Source organism: Misgurnus anguillicaudatus, chromosome 20 (genome assembly GCF_027580225.2).
Source record: "Misgurnus anguillicaudatus chromosome 20, ASM2758022v2, whole genome shotgun sequence".
Lineage (NCBI taxonomy): Eukaryota > Metazoa > Chordata > Actinopteri > Cypriniformes > Cobitidae > Misgurnus > Misgurnus anguillicaudatus.
Genome location: NC_073356.2, coordinates 26,270,888 through 26,298,814, shown reverse-complemented (window position 1 = coordinate 26,298,814; position 27,927 = coordinate 26,270,888). Strand labels below are relative to the sequence as shown.

At 39.0% G+C, this 27,927-nt stretch overlaps 1 protein-coding gene across 5 annotated transcripts; it reads right to left on the bottom strand.

The window, feature by feature from the left end:
• Positions 1-1,454: 1,454 nt before the first annotated feature.
• On the bottom strand, positions 1,455-27,584 carry igf2bp3 (insulin-like growth factor 2 mRNA binding protein 3). 5 transcript variants are annotated; one of them, XM_055219947.2, is made up of 16 exons: positions 26,880-27,584; positions 25,856-25,916; positions 18,647-18,695; positions 13,303-13,354; positions 13,152-13,215; positions 12,257-12,535; positions 11,715-11,849; positions 11,456-11,578; positions 10,117-10,252; positions 9,608-9,742; positions 8,860-8,931; positions 7,915-8,034; positions 4,478-4,552; positions 4,259-4,390; positions 4,063-4,176; positions 1,455-3,953 (listed from the first exon to the last, which is right to left on the bottom strand). In XM_055219947.2, exons 1-16 carry the CDS (start codon positions 27,052-27,054, stop codon positions 3,855-3,857), a joined length of 1,821 nt encoding a protein of 606 aa, XP_055075922.1. In that variant the 5' UTR covers positions 27,055-27,584; the 3' UTR covers positions 1,455-3,854. The 5 variants fall into 5 exon arrangements, with proteins under 5 accessions (XP_055075922.1, XP_055075921.1, XP_055075925.1 ...); XM_055219946.2 differs by having other exon boundaries at positions 11,694-11,849; positions 26,880-27,578; XM_055219950.2 differs by lacking the exon at positions 26,880-27,584 and adding an exon at positions 26,497-26,520 and having other exon boundaries at positions 11,694-11,849.
• Between the last annotated feature and the right edge of the window lie 343 nt (positions 27,585-27,927).

Sequence of the window (27,927 nt, the reverse complement as noted above, 5' to 3'; positions counted from 1 at the left end):
TAGGTGTGGGCAAACATGTGCCGTTTTGGGTGTGTCCTTTAAAATGCAAATGAGCTGATGAAATTCAAACCCTGATCACAATGATGGTGGTTTGTTGCAACTAAAACTCAGTTGTGCTTTTCTCTGCACTGGAGGGCAGTGCTGTGGTTGGATATGGTGCAGATTAGGGGGTGGTATTATTATAATAAGAGCTGCTTATGACATCATAAGGAGAGCAAAATTTCAACGACCTATTATTTCATGTGCTTGTAGAGAATGATTTACCAAAACTAAGTTACTGGGTTGATCTTTTTCACATTTTCTAGGTTGATAGAAGGACTGGGGACCCAATCATAGCACTTAAAGGGATAGTTCGGCCAAAAACGATATTAAACCCATGATTTACTCACCCCCAAGCTGTCCAAGTTGCATATGTCCATCGTTTTTCAGACAAACACATTTTCAGATATTTTTGAAAATATTTTAGATCTTTCTGTTGATTAAATGTAATGTTACGGGGTAGCGCCGCCATCTTAGACTCAGGAGAGAGTATTAGCGTAGTGTACGCACTTTTCTTAGTGACGTATGACAAATTCGGAGGGCGGGGGGACAGAGCAGCAACAGAGAAACCGCTGTATGCTGCGTAAGCACTCATCCTGAATGCGGATAACTCTAAGATGGCGGCGCTACCGGAAGGTAGTTAATAACGTTAATAACATTTTAAATATGGATATTTCTACAACAACACCGCACGGATTATCCTCAGAAGACCTTTGTTTATCATCCTGGAGCCATTTGGATTTAATTTGTGAAGGATGGACGCACTTTTTTTGGACTTGAAGGTCGTGGACTATTGCTGGACCCCGTAACATTACATTTAATCAACAGAAAGATCTAAAATATTTTCTAAAATATCCGAAAATGTGTTTGTCTGAAAAACGATGGACATGTGCAACTCGGACAGCTTGGGGGTGAGTAAATCATGGGTTTAATATCGTTTTTGGCCGAACTATCCCTTTAAAAATGGAAAAAGTCTGATTTTCATGCCATAGCCCCTTTAATGAAAAGCACATTACAATCTTTTTGTAAAGATTAAAGAATGGGTTTGGTATATTCAGGATGGGTCTAAAATAGATTGCTATGCATGGGTATTCATATACTGTCAAAAATAAAGGTACAAATCTGTCACTGGGGCGGTATCCTTTAAAAAAGGTCCTAATATGTACCATTTAGGTACAAATATGCATCTTTAAACTGCCAATATGCACCTTTGAGTACTAATATGCACTCTTTGGGTACAAAGGTGTACCTTTTTAAAAGGGTACTGTCCCAGTGACAACTTTCGTACCTTTATTTCTGAGAGTGTACTTTTGATAGCATTTTAATAATTGCAAAATTATTTTAAAGTTGCAACTTCCCTGCTGGGCAGATTACGCCAACAAAACACCACAAACATCAAAAGAAACCACAAACAATTTGCTAGGAGCCAACTTGACTTTTAATTATTTTCTTTGTATCAGAGGCATTTGACAAGTGGAGGTGTGTGAGGGCGTACAAGCACGGTCGGAGGGGATGTTGCTTATCATGCTGAAATCGAACCACTTTTTCGGAACAACTCCGTTTCCCAGAATTCCACATCACATTCCCACTGAAACATGACTCACAACACTACGCAGCCATGAAATGAAATTGGATCAGATCCCAGTCAAAAAAAGAAAGAAAAGAAAATCAGAAAGAAAACTGTAGCATCCATAAGACATAAAAAGTGTAAAAAATAAAGACTTCATTGTTCATTTTTCATAAGCAAGAAACAAAGCAGGCCCTTGACAACAAACTCTTTCTAGCCATTAATCAGATCTGAAATTAAACATTTTGACCTTTAATACAATACCAATGCAAGAAATCAAGTCCAATACAACAAACTCATACCACCAATCCAAGAAGCAGAAAGAAGAAGCAATAAAGGTGAGGTTTCAAATCAGTTAGCAGAGAATAAATTGCAGGCAAAAATGAAATACATTTTCTCACTCATTTTTAAAGTCTAATCAAACATGATTTTCAAAAGAGATTTTTTTTCTGTAAGGAAAGGGGCAGGTGAAACATGACCCTATAGATTCTAACACATAGCAATATGCCTCTAATTTAAATACTTTTTCTAATAAGAGGTAGATCAAAAACGTGTGTAAGGGAAGTTGGAAAGAAAAATAAAACGATCACTTGTGCCCCTCCGGTCAGCGCCAAGGCGCAACGCGCATACCCAGTGTGGAAGTGTTCGCGAGGGACTTGAGGTATCGCTGCGCGCGCTGGAGGTTTAAGGTGAAGTGGAAGGTTTTCCTCCCACCCACCTTTGCCTCAGCTGAGGTAGACAGCGGTCTTACTAGTGTGGAAGCTTGGATGCACTCAACTTTACCACAATCAAATCATATTTACATTCTGCATGAAAACATAGGAATATTGTTTTTTCAGTTTCTTTACTAATTTTATCATTGCTAATGTTCATTATATAATAGATTTTTTTTGTATTTTTCCACTTTGAATGACAAACGAAAAAGGTATAAATGAAACCGTTTGCGCGTCCATCTACGTTACTGCTTGTTAGCCTAGAGACGCGCCCTTAACTATTGCAACCTAAAGCTATTAACGCAAAAAGTGTAAATCCCCGACCCCTGACATGCATTTATTGATGTTCAACACTGAAAATTTTCGACATGTAAAGCCTGGTTTTATGCAACCCAGTGTGGGAGCTTGTCCCGAAGGTCGAACGGAGCACATTACTTGGAAAAGGGAAAAAGAAAAACTAACCTCAATCGGGATGACGTTACTATTTTTTTTAACTATGACAGACAACTAGTCGCACAAAGGATGATGGGTGTCAAAGAGCTTACAGCGGGACCTTGTTTATCCCCGACCTCTATTGCTTGCATCCAACCCTAACTGAAATGTAATGAAATGCAAGTGAAACTTATGCTCCCGCCAAAACTGTTATCTAAACGGTATTTTTGCAGTATGTCCGACCGGTGTTGTAATTCTCATTACTTTGACGGTGTTCAGAGGGTGGTGGCTCTTCAGCGACACTGAGGCGCTTTTCTTTTCGTTCTCCTATCTGTAGCTAGCAAAACATCCTGAACTCCGCTCTTAGCCAGCATGTATGCGGTAAAATGATAGGCGGAGTTCAGGATTTGTTCGTTAACCACAGACAAAATTTTACATTTTCTTAAAAAAATAAAAATGTTCAAGAACTATTAGCTTTATAAAGTATACAAAATACCACAAAGCAAAATAAAAAAGGAACAGAACATTTTTTTCATATATCATTTTCTTTTTTTCTCTGAGGTACTCTATCCTGAGGTAGATCAGTAAAAATGCATATTAACTTTTATTTCTGGCCAACACCAATCAACACTTCCCTCAGTTATAAGTGGCAGTGTTGTTCCACCTTCTTTCATAATTTCATATATGTATTTATATATATAATCTATCTATAAAATGCATCAGAATTTATAAAAAGCCACTATGGATACCAGGACCACATACTCAAACATAATTCCTTACCCATCTCAAGCCAAAGACCTTAAACCCCGCCCATTCAGTCCATTCCTTCACAAAATAACGTTTGCACCAAAAAAACTCAAATGCACCAGTTTAAAAAAATAACTCAAGAAAAACTGTCAATTAAGAACTGCACAGCCACTGGTAGGGTGGCAAGGTTTCCAATGAATTTCTCATGTTTCGATTGGGGGGAAAAGTGTGCAGGTGTAACACTGAACCTTTATGAGGAATGGTGTAAAAGTGGGCGGGGTTGTAAGGACATTCCCTGACCCTTGAGATGGGCGTGTCCCACATCCAGTTAGTCTCCGAAAGAAAACGTAGTGGCTCTATTTCCTCCGGGCGACTGGTGGACCTGTGGCCGAGGCCTTGGGCTGCTGCTGCCGCCTCACCTGAGAGATAATCTCCTGGATCTTTCGCTGGGCCAGCTAGAAAACACAGAATAAAAAAGGAAAAATCAACAACCCCATACCAGATAAGACAGACTGCATTGGTCCCTTTAAATGCATATGAAGCTCTAGCATGTAAAATACCCACCTGGCTTGCATAGAAGTGGCCTGTGATTTTTACCACAACTTGGTCGTCTTCATCAGGCGTCTGGTCCCGTGGAACAACCACCTCTGCACTGGTCAAGTTCTGTAGTTCATTAACCTACGAGAACATGAACGCAGATGATTAGCTGATCTGTACAGCAAACCGTAGCACTGAAAATTAATGTTATAAAAATGTTTACCGTTTTGCCACCTTTGCCAATAACTCGGCCAGCAGCGAACGATGGCACTTTTATGTGAGCCTCTAATTTAACCTCTTCCTTCGGTCCGAAGAAGTTCTCTTCCTTTAACTTCCCAAAGATTCGTCCCTGAGCCTGAGAAAACATTTACACATTCATTCTCTGGTTGCGTTAAATGTCTGCGTCTTCACACAGAGCTGGGAATGGTGAAAAAGGTTTTACCTTGAACTGTGCCTCTGGTGGTCCAGTAATAATGACCATTCTTTGTTTGGCGTCGACTCCATCAGCCGGGGCAATCTTTCAGGAGAAAAAAAGCAGATGTTAGTTTATCCTCACTTGAGATGATTAATCAAAATCACCATAAAATTCCTGTGAATAGGAATCACGATCGACTTTCATATGGTGACGTATTTTTGAGGGGAACGGATATCAAACAAGGAAATAGGTGGCGTGTCTTGTGTTTTCCACTGTAAATGATTGGATACGGAAATGTAGCGTTTCATTCAGAAATGGAACTCATATCAAAATGACAGTTGAAGGGGGCGGGTTTAATAGATGCTCCGCCCAAGAAATCTAACTGAGATCAGAGGAGGATTGCCAAAAGAGGACATCGTTTAGATTTTGATTTAAAGGTGCAGTGTGTTATTTTTAGAAGGATCTCTTGACAGAAATGCAATATAATATACAAAACTACATTATCATGGGTGTATAAAGACCTTTTTATAATGAATAGTTATGTTTTTATTACCTTAGAATGAGATGTTTTTATCTACATGCATGAAGGTCCCCTTATGTGGAAGTCGCCATTTTGTGCCACCACGTTTCTACAGAAGCCCTGAACGGACAAATTTTTTTCTCTCTGACGATTAATTGTTTTTCTGGTGGCGGCTACTGTAGCTTCTCTATGCGTTTAAAAAGTGAGCGGTGAGCAGAGCCGTTGGTTGCAATTCGCAACCTTACCACTAGATGACGCACTGCACCTTTAAGTTTGAGGGCACATGAATTTTAAAAAGTAGTGACCCACAAGAATAAATTGTTTTAATAAACACTACAATATTCTATTTAAAAAAATAAGAATGGCGAGTTTTGATATTATGGGGACTTTAAATAATGTGGTCAAAAGCATGTAGATTTAAAGAAAGTTAAATTATGAAACAAATACAACACAAATAAATTTCAATAATTTAAGTTTGTTACATTATACACTTATGTACAGAGAACTGAAATTCAGTTTAAAGAGATAGTTCGGCCAAAATGATATCCAACCCACGATCCACTCACCCCCAAGTCGTCCGAGATGCATAATTTACAGACGAACACATTCTCAGCCACTCCAGAAAATGCCCTAGATCCTTCAGAGGCTGTTTACACTTGGCATTAACATGTGTTTTCGTCGATCGGATCACAAGTGGACGACGTTAATGGCAGGTGTAAACGGTGTTCAAAACGTTTTGAGCTCGTCCACTTTCGACCACTTTCAACCACATCCAGAGGTGGTCGAAACCACTTTCGATCGGATCGCTTTGGAGTTGCGGAACGCACATGTGGTTGAATGCGTTTGAACAGCCACACGCGACCGTCTTCTCTCCGCCCATTTATCTAATCTGAGGTATTAAACACAAGTTTTACGTCTTTTTTTACTTCTGGCGTGAACAGCGCTATTTTTAGCCTTTCATTGATAAAACTAAGCGGCTGATCTCCGTAGTTTCGTTTTGAAAGCGTGTAAAAGTTGCGCGATCCTATTTCATCAATTGCGCTGAAAATTCAAAGAAAGCTCTTACATACTCATGTACAAAACACTGTGCAGCATGTTTACTTGCTAAACAAGCAGCGCACTCCGACATAATATTAGTTTGCGTCCATATAAACTAATAATTACTCCCGCTCGGGTTTGAATGACAGCAGAGAGACTCGCTCACCGTCTCACAGACCGTCCCCTCATAGTATTCAGCACAGAAGCGGTCGAAAGTGGACAAAAGAGACGGATTTAAATACCAGGTGTAAACGTAATGTGTCTCTCTCGTCCACTTGTGATCCGATCGACGAAAACACACCCTAATACCAAGTGCAAACAGCCCCTCAGTCAATCAAATGCAAAGTTACAGGGTCCACTCCTTCAAGTCCAAAAAACGTGCATCCATCTCCCACAAAAGAAATCCAAACGCCTCCACGACGACAAACAAAGGCCTTCTGAGGGTAATCTGCACCGTGTTGTTGTAGAAATTTCCATATTTAAAATGTTATAAATGAAAATAACTAGCTTCTGGTCTTAGACTCCTCTGTATTCAGGAGAGAGTATCAGCGTAATGTACGCACTTTTCTTAGTGACATGACAAATTCGGAGGGCGGGGGCACAGAGCAGCAGCACAGAACCCTGCGTAAACTGCGTACGCTCTCATCTTGAAAGCGGATGCGACTAAGATGGCGGCGTTATCGGAAGCTAGTTATTTTCGTTTATAAAGTTTTACATTTGGAAATTTCTACAACAATACTGCTCGGACTACCCTCAGAAGGCCCCCCTTCTCATCGTGGAGCCGTTTGGACCTATCCCGTGAAGGATGGATGGACACTTTCTGGACTTGAAGGATGTGGACCCCATAACTCTACACTTGACCAACTGAAAGATCCAAAACACTTTCCAAAACAACTGAAAATGTGTTCGTCTGATAAATGGACATATGGATCTCGGACGGCTTGGGGGCGAGCAAACCGTAGGTCCAACGTCATTTTTGGCCGAACTATCCCTTTAAAGGTGCAGTGTGTAATTTTTAGAAGTTTCTTTTGACAGAAATGCAAAATAATATACAAAACTACATTATCATGGGTGTATAAAGACCTTTCATAATGAACCGTTATGTGTTTTTAACCTTAGAATGAGACCTTTTTATCTACATACAAAGAGGGTCCCCTTACATGGAAGTTGCCATTTTGTGCTGCCATGTTTCTACAGAAGCCCTTAACGGACAATTTTTTTTACTAAGTTGTCTCCAACGATTACATGTTTGTCTGGTGGCAGCTACCGTAGCTTCTCTATGTGTTTCAAAAGCAAGGGGTGAGCAGTGGACTAAGCCATTGATTGCAATTCGCAACCTCACCACTAGATGCTGCTAAAATTTACACACTGCACCTTTAAGTCCTCTCCAAAGATGTAAAAACCCGCCAATTCTATGCAGACCGCAAGTGCTGTGACTGGTCTGCCAGTACCCCCCCTCATTTCCTCATACGCATTTCTGCTTGCGACTGTAAAAACAATGATGGACCAAGTCGAGGAGTTATATTTAACAACTCAAGCTATAACAAAAGTCCATTTACCTCCATCACTGCTGATGCTTCTCCAGCAACATACACAACAATCTGCTGCTTCTTTGGCTTTGCCTTGATACTGTAATACGCCCATGGACGTTACCTACTAGCGATCTGCACGTGTAATTGCATTGACACGAACAGCGATGCAGAAGTACATATTTAAACCGGTCTTATGCTGAACTATAATTCACACTTTATAAATAATATGTACGCTCTATAGGACTAGGGTTTGCTTTACGGCTAGTTGCACGTTATTATGCACAATACATTTTTTTACTAAGATAATTACACGTAACGTGTAACAAAGGCACTGCAAAATATAAAGTTATCAAATTATTTTGCCTAATACTTACTTTGATTGACGCTCCAGCAAAGCGGCTGAGCTGTTTGATGTGCTGGCCTTGTTTGCCGATAATAGCACCAACTGCCAGTGCAGGAATAAAGAGATGCACCGTTTCTGACTCCACCTGTCCCTGTTGACACAAAAACAGAGTTAATATACATTTAACACAAAAATAAACCTGCGTCATATGGCGACACATCCAGCTAAACACTCTTAAACAGACAATTAACTGAACCTACTAGACATCACTTGTAGCCTGCTCTTTGAATTTTACGGCATTAACTGTCAGTAGTTTTGTTTTAGAAAGGTCATGTCACATGAGGGAACTTAATTATTTTGAAAACAGAACTGAAAAACTTCACATCATGCTTTTGGCATAAGAAACCTATAATAATAACAACTATGTCTTAAAGAGGCAACACCAAATAGGTAAAGACGATTAAATTTGTCATAAACGATAACCATTTTGGGGGCACAAAAAGCACACTTGATCAACAAGTGGATCAAGAATAAAAGGTTCCCCTTCGCTTTAATCTTGCCTATAATGTTAATTTCTGTACATTAGAATTAAAATAAGGACTAAAAATTAGTGTAACAAATACTTCAACATGTTTAACTTTGGATAAAGATAAAGCAGATATAACATGACACACACACGCACACACACACACCTGCACATTTCTTTGTAGTTCGTGATGTTAGTCCATGTTATTCAAGCCCTTCCTAACTCACTGGATTGACAACACTCATCCCACCCTGCACCAACCCATTCAGCATTTCAGGTCCACATATTGCATGTTAAACCCAGCATTTCAGCACAAACTCTGTTAGCTTGGGGAGGGGCGGAGTTTCGCCCTCCAGGCAGCGACTAATCAGGCTGCTAACATGTGTCTCTTCAGCCAATCCAGTAGCGAGCAGCCAAGCCATGCAGTGCATGGTGGGTAAAGAAACTTACAGACAACGTTGGACTGCTGCTGGTGGAGAGAGTAGAGGCCCAAAACGGCACCTCACCCCCAAACACGCTGCACTACGGGAGAAACATACACATTAACACACGCCGTCTGTCTTCCACACACGCAACCCCACAGTCTCAGAAAGGCACAAAAGCGATCACTGGGGTGGTATTTTTTTTTTAAAAAGCACACCTTTGTACCTAAAGGGTGCAGTTTAGTACCTCAAATGCAGATATCTGTACCCAGGTGGCACATATTAGGACTTTTTAAAAGGTACTGTCCCAGTGAAAGCTTTTGTACCTTTTATTCTGATGGTGTACATACTGCGAACTTCCCATTCACTTCTGGAGTTAAGTAATGTATGGATTCGATCCCAGGGAACACACATACTTATAAAATGTATACCATGAATAGTGCATTGAGTAAAATTTGTCTACCAAATGCATATATGTAAAGGTTACAAAGCCCCTGAACTGATTTGAAGAGTGCAGTTTTTCTTGTCTTGATGTATTTTCTATTGAAACAGGAAACAGAGACAAAACACCATTGAAGGGCTTGTCCTTTTTTCAAATAGCCAAAAAGTTTGTATTGATGTCACAGCTATAAATCTGGTTTGCTATGTGCATTAATATTTTGGTCCATATTCCTGGAAAGAAAGAGGCTTTAAATTTAAAGTGATCTCTCAAGATGTATTTTAACACTACTCTCATATTAACACACATGTACACCAATCTCATTAAATTTTCTTACCCCAAATGACTGATAGCCAGCCTGAGCTCCAGCTGGAGGTCCTGAAACTACAGGTGATGACATCCCTCCCCCTGCTGCGCCGGGGAAAATTCCCAATGCGTTCAGATTTAGCCCAGGAATCAAGTTAGATTGTAGCTGGAGGAATAAAAATCTCTTAAAATCTTCTGGTGACATGCAAACGATTTTGAACAGAAAATAAACACTTTTCAGCTTAACTGCATTTTGTTTGTTGCACAGTGTCAGACGACACAAAGGTTCTAGATGTGATTAATATGTCAATGATAACGAGGGTTTTTGGATGGATATTATTTTACAAAAATTGTGTATTAATTTAATAATGTATTGCTATATGCTCCGTGTGCAAGAAACTCATCATAACCGTTCACGTTTTTTCATTAAAAGTTTGTTATTTCTTGCAGTAGTCACCATTTTATCATAAATGCTGTATTTTAAGCTGAACTTGTACGGAGCCTCAAACGCTTTAATGTTAATGACTGTAATAAACTCACATGCATGGCAGCGACATCGTTCTCGTAGGACTCGCGGATTTTCTTCATGATTTCCTCCTCTGCCTTCGCACAAGCCTCTAGCGTGCCCTTAACAGTAATGGTTCGCTCTGGGTTATACAGGGTCAGATCCTGCAAACTAAAAAGGGAGGAAGGGTTAAACAGTGGAAAAAAAGGATAAAGATGAATGGTAAAGTTCATGCTATATGCAATATATTACCCTTAAATGATAGCAAACAAGGGTCAGATCATGCAGACGAATAATGCCGGGTACACACACCAAAAGATTTTTTACATCTTATAAGATTTTCAAAATGTGATAGGCCACAAACATAAGGATAAAAAAATCCTAGATTTAACCTTTTTGCTCCTATAGTGTGGTGTGCCATGATTTGTTAATGACAGCACACCACACACACAAACAGATTTGCAACCAGAGTCTCGACTCAAAATCTTGCGCGACTTCAGAATAAGTATGGTGGACGATATGCAGAAAGAAATTTCAAAGATAGTTTTTTTTTAATGATATCCACAAAAAATTCAAGGAATAAAAAGAAAAGGGTTTAAGTGAAGTCGTGGAGACAGCAGGAACATGGTCTGTACAAGTTTACTTTGCATCAACTTCACTTTGTGCTGCACCATGACTGCTTCCGTCTTCCATCATCTCGCTTTCTGATTGGATATCGTTTCGTTTCACGAGATAATCTCAGGAGCGTGTGCGCATTTGTCCTCGGGGTTCCCCACACACATCACACCTGCCCAAATTGCAAATGTTTAATATTTACGATCTTCCGATCAGGTTCGGACACTCTTAACGCACCTCACACCAAGGGGAAATCTGATAAGACAATCTGTAGAACCATCAAGATAATCGGGACATAGCTAGGATTGTCGGAAGGGGGGAAATCGGCCCAAATTCAGCCTGATTATCTTTTGGTGTGTACCCAGCAGAAGGGAGTAATGGGTAAACAGTGAGAATAAAAAATTGGGGTGTATTCAACATGCAATATGCTTCCAAAAAACTAAACGCAATGTTAAGTCCACTATTTGTTCATATAGGGTTCCCACACCTTAGTTAACTTCAAATTCAAGGACTTTCCAGGTGCAAATTCCCCTCAAATTGAAGGACTTAATGTGGGGACACGTTCCAAGTAAAAGCAAGGTAACATTGTGTTATCTCATAATAATCCACCACAAATTACACTGGCGATGCTCAAAATTACATCAAGGGAATTGATGCACCAGGTTATTGCCACAACAAAAAAAGCACACCATGAAAACATACAATCTAAAAGAAGCAGCAAAGGCTATGGCATTTTGTAAACTTTAAAAAGCTACGTACGGTGAAATTGTGATCTTTGTGTCAGTATCCTGCTCGATTTTCTTCAAGTTGCGGCCTTCTTTCCCAATCAGACGACCCACAAAGTTATTATGAGCCAAGATCTTCAGGGGAATTTCTTCAGTGCTGTGTGTCAGAAGAGCAAAGAGTGATCAAGTGTGTATAAACATGCGAGAGTTAAAATGTCTCTGGATAACAGAGTATACAGAACAGAAAAAGAGAGGTTAGTGAGGTGATATACAGTGCTTGCGTGTCCTCGCACATCTTAGTGTCGATCGCCTCTTTCTGCATGATCTCCATGATGCTGCGGCAGGCGGAGCTGCAGCCCTCTGGTGTGGAGTGAACGGTGATGGGCTTCTCCGCCGCTCCTGCGTTCTCCTTACGGTGAATATCAATCCTGCGTGCACAGACATGGATACGCAACCAGTTAGACCAGTCTGATCGACCCAGTTTCCTTTCCAACACCTCAGAGAGGGAGTTTCCCTTCCCTGAAGGCAACAATCATACACGTTTCCATAGGGTTTGTAAACCCCTTAATTTTTAAAAGCGATACCAGAGGCGTAATATTTTCATGACATTCTGTTAAAAGAACTTTGAAGCATAAACACATCAATCAATGCAAAAAATAAATGCATAAATATAGTAAAGCTTGCTTAGCTTTAAAAAAGATTTACATGGATTTTCAACACACACGCAGCTTTTGCATGCTATAACCCGTTAACACGGGTGCTAAAACAAATACGCGCACATGCGCTTAAAACAGATCTTGGCCTCTATAAAACCACATGTGCAAAGTATTCTTACTTCGAGTGAGTTTGTTTGGTTATGTTGCGGATGGTGGCACCTTCTTTGCCAATAATAGCTCCCACAAACTGTGTGGGCACCAGCATGCGCAGAGGAACGTCTGACTGCAGTTTGGGTCTCGCACCCAGATTTGGGGAACCTTGGCGAGGTGGCCCACGTGGGTTGAAGCCTCTTCTGTTGCCCATGGCGGGAGCGTCAGCTGCAGCATTCTCATCTGGGATATAGGAAACCTTTAGTGCGTAGTTCTCCATGAGGAAGCCGTTTAATTTGTCTAATGCCCTAGAAAAGCAAGTAATAAAGAGATGAGAGACACAAACAGAGAGCTTCATTGGTGAAGATACATTTAAGTGAATGAAAGATGAGGACAAACGCTATAATAGATCTCCTTGCATGGATCAAGAGTCATCATCTGAATGCTATATACACTGAATTATTTTAAATCCAAGTACAGGTCACAAAAAAGCCTTATCAAATATAAACCCATTTTTGGATGCTAGGCAAAGGGAACGAACACTCCTTTTCCATGATGACACATGTTAAAATTAACCGAAACTGATAGGGGTGTTAAAGACCATGAGGCTCAGATGGGACCCCTTTAAGCCCACCAAATCATTGACATCCACTAGTGGATGCTAACGGGAACTCCTATTGTGCGCAAACAATCGCTAAAGAGTCCTTTATCCAAGTCTTTCCATTCATGTACCAGGGGCTTCCTCAACTCCCGTGACTGCTCTGCAGTTCTACTAATCAAACAGTAGGTGGCACTGAATGAGTTATTATAATTGCTGAATAAACCCCCAATAGCATTGCATGTGGAACTAACAGTCTCGCATTTTACTGCGAGACGTGGGACAGAGACGTTTCGGGGGCTGAATCGGAGGCAGATGGTACTCACTCTCTGGCTTGGTCCTTGGCGGCATATCGCACATTGACAACAGCGGTCTCTGTGTCGGTGTTGACTGAAGACAGCGTAATGAAAGAATTAGTGAAAACTAAAGCCAAAGAGAATTTAAATTTTTATAGAAATTTAAGCAAGCGCGTCCTACCTTGTTCACAGCTTTCCACTGTGCCGTACTGTGCTAACAACCCATCCAGAACCTGTTGGTGAAAACAAGCAAGAGTAACTTTAGGATTGTTCATGATGAAAGATTAGACAATAGTGTGGAAAAAGAAGACCTTCAATATACAAGAAAAAAAAATCATAGTAATAAATTGCTGGTTGGGGTTGGAAAAAAGCACAGTGACTGACTGGGTAAGGTTGGTAACAAAGGAAAAAGCCACAAGGGTCACAACAACTTAAGTTCAAGTTGTGTCAACTTAAAGTAAATAACCAATACTTTTCTAAAAATTACACAAAGTAAAAAAAACACTAAAAAATCCACACAAAGCTTGACACAATGTAATTGGTTTGCAGTTCCACCACATGTCCACTAAAGGAACCATGCAGCCAGAGAACATTGAAAGCTTCTTGGTTTCCTCTTACCCATGTTCAAATACACAAGCCCTCTATACGTCACACATACTAATGCTCACCACCCCCACCCACCATCACTTCCTTTTCCTCCATGCCTTCCCATTGGTTGGCGGGTGCATTACTATGGAATTCCCAGCAGCCATTGGGCATCTGCTGCTATTGGCTACCCAACCAGTCAGTCTTTAACTAGAGGCCAATAAGACCATGGTTTCTTCAATCGGGTGAAAGAGGAAGGGGTGTGGTTGGCTTTTGGACACCGTGCAATGAGAGGAAGGGGAGTTGATCTACACATTCTGTGCGTTCACACAGCGCAGGCCTGCGGCCAGACGGGGCAGCCGGTTAAAATCGAGCCCTGGCTGAGCTTGCCCAAGCCTGGTCACATAGAAAAACGTATCTCGATGCAACACACACACTCAAAGATCTCAACAGTACATGAAAGCCCCAACATGTGCCTGGGAAAAAGCTATGATTTCTATCTCAATTTCAACTAAACAAATTCTGGGTAACACACATGATTGTTTTTAAAAAAGGGAGGAAGGAGGGGTTAAATAAATCTTGCTCGAGTAGGTACTTGACATTTTCGCAGCATGACATCAGGGACTGTGGAATTATATGGAGCAGTATTAAGGGAAAATGTGCTTTAATTAAAAAAGCGTGATTATTTTTTAGTGCATAAAAAAGGCATAACTTTTTTTTTAATTCAGTTCATGCAAAGTTGAGTCTTCCATTAACTTCCATTAAATAAAAATAAATAAATGCAGCACTTTCAACACCAAAATCCTCACTAAATTTATAGAGTAAATTTACAAGCGTGTTGTTCTAAACATTGGACGACCTTAAAAATTATTAGGCACAAAAAGTTAAATAGAGGCATTTAAAACATGCATTCAAAACAAGGCTATAAGCCAAAAAAATTATTGTGCATTTACACATTACTTGTGCATATTTACACATACCGCTTTCAAACCAAGGCTATAAGCCAAAAAAATAATTGTGCATTTACACCTTACTTGTGCATTTACACATACCGCTTTCAAAACAAGGCTATAAGCAAAAAAAAATTGTATTTACACATTACTTGTGCATTTACACAAGCCGCTTTTAAGACAAGGCTATAATAAGCCAAAAAAATAATTGTGCATTTACACATTACTTGTGCATTTATACACATCGCTTTTAAAACAAGGCTATAAGCCAAAAAATTGTGCATTTACACACACCACTTTCAAACCAAGGCTATAAGCCAAAAAAAATTGTATTTACACATTACTTGTGCAATTACACATACCGCTTTCAAAACAAGGCTATAAGCCAAAAAATTTTGCATTTACACATTACTTGTGCATTTACACAAACCGCTTTCAAAACAAGGCTACAAGCCAAAAAAATAAATTGTGTATTTACACATTACTTGTGCATTTACACAAGCCGCTTTCAAAACAAGGCTATAAGCCAAAAAAATTAATTGTGTACTTACACATTAATTGTGCATTTACACAAGCAGCTTTCAAAACAAGGCTATAAGCCAAAAAATTGTGCATTTACGCATTACTTGTGAATTTACACAAACCGCTTTCAAAACAAGGCTATAAGCCAAAAAATTGTGCATTTACGCATTACTTGTGAATTTACACAAACCGCTTTCAAAACAAGGCTATAAGCCAAAAAAATAATTGTGCATTTACACATTACTTGTGCCTTGTGCACATTTACACATACCGCGTTTAAAAACAAGGCTATAATAAAAAGTGCATTTACACATCGTGTGTGCATTTTACACAAACTTTTTGTTTGCTTTACAAAAAATTGGCGCCACAAAAAGCAGTGTATATTGTATGTGGTGAATGATACACATCAATTTCTTAATATATAACAGACATTGTGTTTTTTTTTTTCAGATTTATTATTAATGGCGATATTTAGAGTAATCAACCAGTGACCCGAAATATTCCTTTCTTCTTACTAGCCTATTATTCCATAATGCATTACGAATCCAGACTATTTTTGTTTTATATATCATTTTAGTCTGAGTGTGCAATATTTGGTCTTTGTAAACAAATAAAATCTTAAGTTTTATACATTTTCATTGACTTGCATGAATGTTTAGCATGTAAAATGACAATGAGGACGTCATTGCAACTCTTGGTTTTTTATACAAGGCAAAAAGATAATTTCTTGTTTTGCACAAGAAAGGAAAAAAATTAATGCAGACAGCTACACCAAAAAAGGTGACAAATGTTGATCACTGCTTCTAAAACATTAAATTACAACAAATATAAGTGGCCTAGCAACAACAAAGTGAAAATATTTATTTATACATTAATATTAATCTGCAGTCAAAGTTTCCTGAGCCTCTTACTGATTCCTTGTTGGTCCAAGTGTTGCTTTAATTTTTTCAAACTAGAGACTTCTTTCCATCTGTCAAATGTTTTATGTTCACCATAAAAATCATACAAATGCAAGGGCCTTGGAGGAATTCAGTGTTAAAGGCTGAGTTTATGACAGCTGATCAACTTGCTTTACTGTACAGCATCACAACTGACAACAGCGATTATAGGAAGTAGTATACACTATGTAGGGTCCCTGTGAAATGGGAATTCCTTGAGGTTCACTTAAATTTGCGACAACAAACTATGCCCTTTTTAATTTATGAACCAAATCATGTTCCCAAGCTCAGCTGGTAAAGCTTTACATTAGCAGTGCAAAAGGCTGTGGGTTCGATTCCAAGGGAAAGTATATACAGCTAAAACTGTACACCTTCAATGCACTATAATTTGCTTTGGATAAAAGCAGCTGCCAGAAGCATAAATGTAAAACGTACATGTAAGAACTAGCAATGTGAATATTTTCTGAGAGTTATCAAACGGTCGATAGGAGTAGGAAAGGCGCAGAGCAGTGTACCACACCTGCAGATACATTACATAAGTGAAGCTCAACAGTAGCATTTGCTAATAGCGATGTCTTAAAGGAAAACACCACAGTTTTTTAAAATATTTTACATGTTCTTACCTCAAATTAGATGAATTAATACACACCTATCTTTTTTCAATGTTTGCACTTAATTTTTGTACAGCGCGACGTGAATGTGTTAGCATTTAGCCTAGCCCCATTCATTCCTTAGGATCCAAACAGGGATGAATTTAGAAGCCACCACACACTTACATGTTTTCCCTATTTAAAGACTGTTACATGAGTAGTTACACGAGTAAGTATGGTGGCACAAAATAAAACATGCAGATTTTGTAAACGGATAAAAAATAAGAACTATATTGTATGGCGTAAGAGCACTTAGTTTGCAGCACTTCGACCTCGGCGTGCAGTAACAACATCACTCCTGACTACTCCCTCTCTCGCTCAAACTTCTGTCAATGTTACTGCACCCGAGGTCGAAGTGCTGCAAACTAAGGGGCTGTCCACAGGGAGACGTGTATCACTCTATACGTATACATTTTTTCGTATTGGCGTTTCATCCACACGGATCCGGCGTTTTTGGAGACTGAAACCGCTATTTTTTGAAACCTGGTTTCAAAGGGGATATATCTGAAATCGACACCCTTGCGGTTTCATGTGTACAGCCAATCCGTATTTTGTGAAGCGAAAACGTCATCACATCACGTGTCGGAAGCGTCACACGTAACAGCAACAACAATAATGGCGGACTACGTGATTGTGTTCGTGCTACAGAAGCTACTAAGCCTACTAGCTTTATTACAGCAAAATCTATAGCTTATATGCAATTGTGGTGAGCAACAAGCGATAATGGACAACACCATACGTTGGTTATGCGCATGCTCAAAGTCTTCTTCTCCGTGTGTATAGTGTATATCTGTGGCAGAATTACAGCGCCCCATACTGGTCTGGCATATATACTACACCGCTTTCAGTGGTTTCGTGTGCGCAGATATTTCTTGAGACGACGCCGTGTTTACGGATTATTTTTTTAGAACAAGGAAAAATAATGATCGGATAGGGAATGCACCGGCTTTGTGTGGACAAAGCCTAAGTGCTCTTCTGCCATACAATATATTTCTCATTTTTTATCAGCTTAATTAATAAAAAGAAATTAAAAGCCACAACACAATCGTCGTCGTCTTGCGAAATCTAAACGCTTCCATACCTCCGACGTTGATGCCACCTTCACATAAAAAGTCCATGAAGCACCTGAAACCACCATTTTAAATACTGAATGAATGACAGGCTCACCTCTCGCTCCTTGGTAACGTCGCGCAAGGCAAAAAACAGGGTGACATCTAATGATGAAGACTAGTAAATAGATTAACGTTAATCTTACGTTCAATGTTTGCGGAAATACATATGAAAGAAAAAAAATGTATTATGCTCTTTGAGAATCGATTTTTATCGACCACGTAAAAAAACACTGATTAATCGAAAAATCTATTTTTTTGCCCAGCCCTAATCAAAACAAAAACTTAAAATGCAAAAAATATGCATGTTAAAAAGGTAGCAGAACATAGATCAAGGGAAGGGGAAATGAGGTGTTAGCATCCATGGTATAGTAAGATCTTTTGGACAAACCATAATTTTGTTCCTTTAGATCACATGATGAGGCTTCATGAAGCTCCGATCTCACAGAATTCAGGTCACACACACGCACACTTTTTGAAACAGACAAAACTTTCTGGTTCCGAAGTGACTGCATGGAATATCTCCATTTAAATCAATGAGGGGCAGTTGCTTAAAAATACTTTCATGTATTTGTTGGCTTTGAGTGTGTATGCCCTCATGTAGTCCAAGACATCAAATTTGACATCTTTACCCTGTAGGCTGGCGGTTAAAAATACCAATGCTGCTGAGGTGTGGTGGCGAAGCAACAAGTCACAATACAGTTTCAACATCATAGACCTTGTACAATCCGATTTACCCTAGCGTATTAAATAAATTAGAAAATCACTTACTTCCCACTGCATGTGAGGTGGAATATTCCTGATCTGCAGCTTGCAGCTCCTGCAAATACAGAAGGGCGTTACAAATTACAGAAGGCCATCACATAGGTAGGATATATTTGGATTAAAACACTTAAGATATTTAAGGAAGAAACTGTTTAAATTGGACTCCAACTTGGGACGCCTATTAGAGGACTGTATGCTCTTCTAGCTGATGTCTATCGAAATGAATTACTTTGACAAATGGTACGGCATTGATTGTTTGAAGTCATTTAAAAAAAGCCATTTTGCAATGTGACCGACCAGAATGAAGCTCTACGCAAACAACGTCCTTTGCATGCCTCCTGTTTCTATGAATGGAAAGGAGGATTTAAACCTAGATAGCATCTAAGGAAACAGACCCTTTTAATTCTGTAAACACTTGGCAAATGATTAATTCAAGGCCATGGCTATAGAACGGAACTGAAAGTAAAGACTAATTTAGTCGTTTTTGAGATCTTTTTCTTAGGTTCCCCAGTTACATAATGCCAACCTTACAAGAAGATATGCATAATGAAACTACACCACTGTTTTAATATTATTATTACACTAATGTTTCCTGGACAAGATACTGGACCATGTGTGTATTTGAAGATTAGGGAACGATTAAGGGGTGAATTGAGCAAACGATTAGCAACCATTAGACTAAACTAAAGCAACATAAGGAAGCAAGGTAGCGATGAGACCAAGCCAACCAAATGGCATACTGAAGCTCATTAACTCAAGCAAACACAAACCTGGGACTTCTTAGACAAGGTACGTAACACAAATAGTACTAATGACACACATGTGTCCGACAAGTCAAGTAAAGCCTTTTCAGTAGTAGTACCACTTTGAAGTTTAGAAATCAGGTTATTTAGAACACAAAAAATACACCACTGCTGTAAACAGGGAAATAACAGAACAGACAAGTTAAAACTTTTAATTAGTTTAAGCTAATGACAGTCACGAAAGGGTAAAAAAAGAGCTGCAAGATATATCGAAACAATAAGGATACCGCAAACGGTCATAACGCAAAATGCATACCGCAATGGTATGCAATAATTAAATCACTTCAATAAATGCTATGTATAATCAGTTTTAGGTCAATGCAGATAGCGACTGGTGAGACAAAGCGAGTGATGCTTTCTATTCCCAAAAGCATTGTGAAATGTATTCTGGCTATCATTCATTTTTAAAATATCGTATTTTCCAGACTATAGACCCCTTCAAGGTTTGTAAACATTGAATGACTATCCGGTGCACACGCAGCATGGGCTTTATAGTTTAATCTAACAGGGCTGAAAAATGATGTACCTGAAATGAAGTGAGCACTACAAACACAAGCCTCATTCATATTTGCATTGTCCCAGTCTGCAGTTAATTGCTTGCAGCCGCAGATGTTGTATTTTTTTGTTTTTGAGATTCTGCATGAATCACGAAAACTTAACGGAAGACCTGGTGCGATTTTTACAGCCCACGACGTAACTAGGCATTTTTGACGATATCGAATAATACGTAACTCAATCTGCTGTAATGACTTTACTGACCCCGACATGCGCAGTGGGAACCGCCTCTGACGTGAACCGTGAAGGGGTCTATAAGCCACATTATTCAAAAATGCGTCATTAATACAAAATAACATATATATGGTCACAGTGGACTATACATCGAATTTATTTAGAAAAAAATGTCACAAAATCCACGCCGAAGACCAGACATTTAATCTGGAAAGGCAAGTTATTCAACTAAACAATAGTAGACAGAACAGCACGCTGAATAGATATCTGTACGTTAAAGTAAACCATAGCATACAGAACTTACCTGGAAGGTTAAATAGGCTAAATTAACCGAACAAGCCAACTAGCGTGAAATTCGCATACTCATCGCCACATCACTGAATCCATTGAATTACATAATTACAGAAGCAGCATATGGCGGACTCTCACGGCTGAAGACGGTAATGTTGTCTCTTGCCTCATAAATGTCAAAATTAATTAATACTGACTTACATGGCGCACCTGATTGTACCAGATTACCAGATTGTAATGCCACAGACTCTAACCAACATTTTGCATCCGCTATACAGTGGTTGTCATGCACGAAGATAAAAAAATTAAACAGAACAGTCAAAATATTGGGGGTTTCCACACTTTATTTTGATGCATGTACATGTACATGCCTATATACCCCGCTGTGTTGTAATTACCTGGTTGTAGAAGGAATTGATTTTGCATCTAATAAACAGATAAAGCCTGACTAGACAAGAAGGCATTACATCGGAGATGTCTGGCATTTTGCCAGGTGCCTTGATTTCTTAAATGCTGACATGTAGATTAAAATGATAAACATGGGGTCAGTTTAGCAACGTTTATAGCATATATAAAAAAATATAGAAGGGTGATCTATACATTGCATTTTTTTAAACTCCATTTACTACATTTAACTCCATGTCTTCAAAACCTACTGGTCAGGGACTAAACAAACATAAAATCCTATTGTGAAGTAACTGTAGCTAAATTGGTAGGTGCATTGTTATCAGCACAAAGGTTGCGGGTTTGATAAATATATATCTTGAACGCAGACGCTTTGGATAAAAGCGTCTGTCAAATAATTGATAAATGTAAAGTGTATCAGTCAAAGCAGCAGATAAGAAATTACCTGTAATTGTCAAAAACCCTTCCATGATTTAAAATGTTTAACTTGTTATATTACAAGTAACGTCTTAAAGTTACTTAAATAACAAGATAATTGTTACAGTAGTAAATCATCCCATGACCACAACAATAGCAATCACAGAGAAGATTTAGATGGACTTCAGATTTTGAAACAAAGACCAAAGTGCACCAAACTGCAATTTTGCTTCAAATTAAAACCACCAAGACCACATCAGCACGTTCCTTCAGATTAAAATAGTCTATAAATAAGCCATATATTTACAGTAAAATAAATTTGAACGGGTACATTCCACTACAGTGCAGTATGCTAGCTTTACCATACGTAAGCATTTCATGAATGTGTATGTTTGGTGCAGTGATTATGCAAGATCTATAGTGGCCAGAATGTGAACTCCAAAGTTCACATTCTGTATACTCACATATTTACACACTGACAAGAACAAAATGTACAGAGGACATGAGAAAACAAACATGTCTCCACCTGACAGACACACGCACACCTCTTCCACATCTGACACACATGCACATATATCGGGGCCTAAAGAAACAAATGATAAAGGACTCATAGTTAATGAAGGAGTTTGTGTGCATACTTTCTGGCACTTTGCTAATTGTAGCAAAAAAAAAAAACATCCAAGCACCACCCCATTGCCATCTACATATCTTAAACTACATGCAAGATTTCGCTTCCACAATTTCCTGAAGTATAGGAATTATCTAATCAAATGGTTGCATTGTATTGCCTTTATAAATAAAGAAACATACACATGTATGCATTCATATTTTTAGTATAAAATGTCGTTTGTAATGTACCATGGCACCGTTAACAGCTGCAGGTAATTTTGACCCATCTATCCTGTAGTTTAAAAGAAAAAAATTGAAATCTGTTGTTTTTTGCCTATACATGCATGTTTAAATAAATGGACACACCCAAGAACACATTCCCTATCCTATCTTTAAATATTACACAATGAGGTCTGGAGATGAAATACTTAGTGCTTTTCAGGAAAATTTTAAACCATGGGAATAGCGATAGAGAGTCATCTCAGGGAATCAGACTGTATCAAGAACTTGCATTCAACATCTCTGTGTGATGTTCGCGGTCACTGGACATGTTTTCCCCAGCACGCCGTGCCACATGTAAGCATTTGTCTGCCGTGTCAAAAATTCAAGGCATGGGAATCCAGATTTGATTCTGTAAACTATAGTCAAGCAAAATACTTCAGGTAGTTTAATGCTTATGCTAATTTCAAACAGTGAAGAGTTTCCGTAAAGAAAATAATGTCTATTTAAAAAAAAGACGTATGAGCTGGAGGGACAGTAGCTAAATCATTATAGCTACATACAAAAAAAGTCTAGACCCAGCAGCAGTATAGAAAAACTGTGCTTTACCAGGCAAAAAAAGTTAAAAGAAACAGTAGTATACTTGGATGTATGAAAAGAGATGCATGCTTGAACATTAAAGGGGAAGAAAATAAAGAAAGAGGGCTGAGGACGTAGTAGGTGTGGTGGAAGACATAACTTGCCATTCTCTAAAAAAAACAAAAACAAAATAATGCTAATGCATTACTAAAAAAAAATCTTTACATTTAACTTTTGTTGAAACCCAAGTTGTCTTACATTCCAGATTTGATGCACAAATTAAAAACTTCCCTTTCCTTTAAGGAATTTGGTAGCATTGGTGTGCTTTTCCACTTCGGGGCTGCATTCCAGTGGAAATGCTATATGGAATGTTCTCCTACAGCAGATTAAGCTATAGGAGCAAGAGGGGAGCGTGCATGTGTGGTGGTTAGGACGGGGGTGGGGTGCTGGTGCCCCATTTCAGGGTAACAGAAACCTTCTCTGCTCCAGGGGGGTGGGGTCTGATCACTATGGTAACAAGCTAGCCTACAGAAAAGAAATTGAAAAGGGGTGGCGGTTTGGTTGTGACGTTACCGAAGTTCAGAGCATCTTCATTTACTTAAAATAATTTATCTAACAGACCAGCAACTTAACCATCTCTGCGTGCCTGCATTTATGAACGTTTACAAAAGAGTTTAGGGGGTTGGGGCATCTATAAAGTTCTCAAAACAAACATTCCTGGAAGTACCAGAAAACACAGCAAATTCCACAAAAATTCACAAGCCTCAAAATCAACCACTATAAGCTCTTCATTTAATTATTTGTTTATTAAATTTCACATATTACACATTACTTATATTTTGTAGAAGTATAAAACCAAGGAGCAAGAAACATGAAAGCACAACTTAAGATTTGATAAACCAAATCTACAAATCAAAACAACCCAAAATATCACTTAAAGCACTATAATAAATGCAAAATGGTAATTATAAATGCAACATCTAAAATGCATCAGATTTAGTTTATGTAAAATGTTTAATTATGCATTCACATTAACCACACATTAAATACTATAACAAAAAAAAAATGTTTATACACTATCCCAGCAACTTTATATATTAAATCCTTGTAACGTGTAATTCAATTTTTTTTATATCTTATATCCTAAATTCTTGATTACAAAGTAGTTAACAATTTCTAAAAACTTTCAAATCAAAAGTTAGCCAATTTTTTTATTTTTATTCTTTGAAACAGAGTATCTGTTGTAGCCGAAGACCCTTTTCCCATACTCGCTTTTCCAGTTGGGGCCCCTCTTCAACACATCTGCACACACACACATAAACACACGTACACATACACATATACATACAGCGCAACCGCCCAGCAAAAACAGCAATGCTAGTAATCGAGGGAAAGCTATCAAAATGGAAGCAAATGGTTTATGGAACTAAACCGACAAGCTTATGGCCTCTCCAAGAACACTCCACTTTTTGCACACACACCACACACTAGTTAAGTAGCGGTCATGTTTTCATGCATGAAGCTATGCTACAAAAATTACAATAATGCATGAGGCGATATTATTTATGAAGTATTTATGTTAATTGGGGTTAAGGTGAAAGTTGACAAAGAATACATCTATATATATAATTTCAAGACGGTTGCAAGTACAACTACGTACACACCCTGCCTCTCTGACCACACTAAAGAAAACTGTTCCATAGCATGCACACTAGCACTGGAACATTCACATAGCGTACACATGTATTGAGCCAAATTTTATCCAACTTCAATGGTTTCGTGTGTGTGTGTAAAGGTGGGCAGGGCCTAAGCTGAGGCTCACGTGATAGAATGCAAGATCACTCCCAGCATGCATTTCAATGTTCTTTGCTCTCATTGGCTCAGTTCAAACTAACTTTACATGCACAACCTCTGACCTCTTCCTATCTACATGAACAACACATGTACAGCACACATAGAAAATTAACTCATAAGGCAACATTTACTCTTACAATTTATACGTAATCTGTTGTGTTAAATAGACAGAAGAATTTAATGTTTTTTATGGTCCAAAACGTACGTAAATAAAGTATAAAATGTTTTTAAATGTCAACGTAACAGATACGTCGTTTACTGTGCCATGAACAATAACCTGACGAGTAAAAACTGAATTAGATCAACATGAACATTTTTAACCATTACGAAATCCAAGAAAATGTATTATAAAAGGCAAATCAATTTGCGTCTTTGCACAAATTAACGAGAAAACCAAATCAAGTTTAAGCCACTGCATAATTTCTAAATTTAAACATTTACTGTAAAAGAGTGCCCGCTTGTTAGTAATAAAATAAACAAAACGATCGACGAATTATCGCACTGCTTATGTATTTAGACATAATGTTGGTTTTATTTTGAAAATAGAGAGAAAATTCACTATTACTAAAATCGTCGCCTTTGCTTCAATTTAACAATAAAATGAAAGCTCGCTCATTTCACTGTTGGCTAAATAAACCGTGCTTTGTGGGTTTGACCACGTCTAGTCTTTTGAGTTTCTGTGAACCCACAAAGCAGTTTTCGTGACAAGATCTCGACCTCTCCAATCCACGCGTACTAAGGAGTCCATCTCGTGCATGAGAAGCGCGTGAAGGGGAAAGAGGGGGCGGAAGCACTGAATAGTAGTTTCTTCTTAAATGGACGCCACTGCAAGCATGGCTCCACAGATGCACATGAATCTGTGTGTAGCGAGCGGATCCATTTAAAACGTTTGCGTTTTGACTTTGCACACCTCTGCTAGGTTTCCTGTTTTATGAAGGCTTTAAAGGCCCAGCTGCACGTGAACTTACGTGGAAGGGCCTTAAATATGACAAAAAACGAGATTTAAAGATTACGCTGGGATGAAGGATCAATCAGTAACTCGCACACCTTTTTGCTACGCAAACGTTTATGCACATTTACGTACAGACTTTACAACCAGATGCAGCAATACGCCATCACCACCCTGATCTTGCATTTCGCTTGCAAATTAAAATAGATCGTTGAATCATATAAACAACAAACAAAAGGGCAGTGAAATAAAATTAGGCCCATTTTTAAAATCTGGGCTACTGGGTCAAAACATTTGGAGATGTTAAAACAAAAATATGTGGCCATTTTATTAATTTGCGAAAATTACAATGGTTCTTACCTTTGTCGTTTAGGGACAGAGTGCTCCACTTCTAAGACTTTTCCGTGGAGTTCTACTTTCCCTGAAAAATATGAATTGTATTTTAATAAAATAACAATACTTAGACCAAAATATCCAATTATGTCTCAAATTGTTTACAATGGGCGAAAGTGCAAAAAAGAACAAAAGTGTTATATTTATACGATATACACACACAAATATACACGCATTTACAAACTAAAGAAATTGTTCGTGACGTTTGAAAACAAAACCAGTGTTGATAACACACACACATACATACATACATACACACACACACACACACAATCCCAGAGGTTAAACATGGAAGAGAAATTTGCCCCCATGCTTGCGTGCAGGCCTCAGACACGAGCAGCGAAACATTCACTTCAAATCTCGACCATTTTCACACATATGATCTCTTCAAGACAAATGTTGCGATCTCTACTGTTCCCACTCATCCCAAATACTATAAACTATTATTATAGAGACAAGGCGACTAGTCGAGAGGCCTACGAGCCACCAATGCAACCCAACCACCTGGTGTTGCAAACCTCGTAATTGCAAGGACAAAAGTGATACAATTTAACAATGGCACAGTTCGCCATACGATAAATTGTGTTTAACACTCAAGTTCCACTTACACATTCAGAAAGTGTCCCAAGAGCCGCGAGACACGTTTTAAAACCACAGAAACACTGTGATATTTTTTTATTCAAACGAACTGTGTGTGAAACCACTCGACCCATTAACATCCGAGTTGTTAATTATTTCGCCCTACATAGAGACGTAACACTGCAACTTTGATGGACAGTTGTCGTACAGTTATTTTGGTAGTAAAACTAGACTTGGCGTCCTCAAGTTCGAGGGTTTAAAAAAACAGAAAGTGAATCGTCCACCACAGCCTATGCTCAGTAAATGCACACATCCCTCTTTTGCACGGGCTTTTAACTGTTAATCATGTGTCCATTGCGTGCGCTTTTTAATTCATTCGGAGTCACATACGCACAAAAGTCTTGATTCTCACCTGAAAGAGTGTCAATGGCCCTCATCGCTACCTTTTCGTCGGGGCAATCCACAAACGCGTAGCCACTTTTTACGAGGAAGGGTGCACTGAACGGTATCTTCCACTGCTCAAAGATACTTTCCAAGTCCAGCGCGCTCGCCTGCTCGCTCACGTTCCCGATGTATAGCTTATTCATTTTGTTGTGTACGGAAAGAGCGACCGTGTTGCAGAGGAGCAGCCCTTTATCGCGTCGCTCAGATGGGCAGTGTTTGGAGAGAGAACCGCACTGTCGCTCAGCGGAGGGTCTGGGAGTGTTCTCCCAATCACTCCAGCCTATTGAAATATTTGATGGACGAGATCGCCGCCGTGGTTGCGCGCACCCGCGTTTCCTCTTGCTTTACGCGAGCTCGATTATTTATTCCGTCACCTCCTTTGGGCGAGGGCAGGGAAGAAAATAGAGAAAGTTTTTTTCTTTGGCAATGCGACTAAATTGTCACACACGTTTATGCAAGCGCCGCCTCTTAATAACATCGAGAGAACGGGAAACAAAATAAAATTAAGTTCTTCTGCCTTTTTGAATGAGCCACGTGTTCAAACTACAAATCAGTTTTGCACGTGAGGTGTCCCGGTTGCTCAATTAAGTGTCGGATTGGGGGAAAATGGCACACGGATGACTGGGGTGGGGACAGAGAGAGAGAGAGAGAGCAAGAGAGAGAGAGAGAGATGGGGAAAAACCTCTCTACGTGCATATGCAGGGATCCCGTGCAAAGCTAGCTATAACCGTTGAACCGTTCAATGATATTCCGATCGGTGGACTTTTTCTCGACTAATGCCGTTCTGCCCTCTTATTGGCTGTTGGTAAAGTTGTAAAGAGGCGTTTCACGCACGCCCGCTTGCAACCAGCGCTAATCGAGGCTTTACGGATCTGCGCTTATGGTAGTTGCCATATAGGGGATGAGGGGGAGGGTTTGCAATCCATACAGCATCTATTTCTATTTCACTAGACTTTATTTTAATCAAATTCTTTATAAGACATAAACGCACTATATACAATTAAAGCAATGTACAA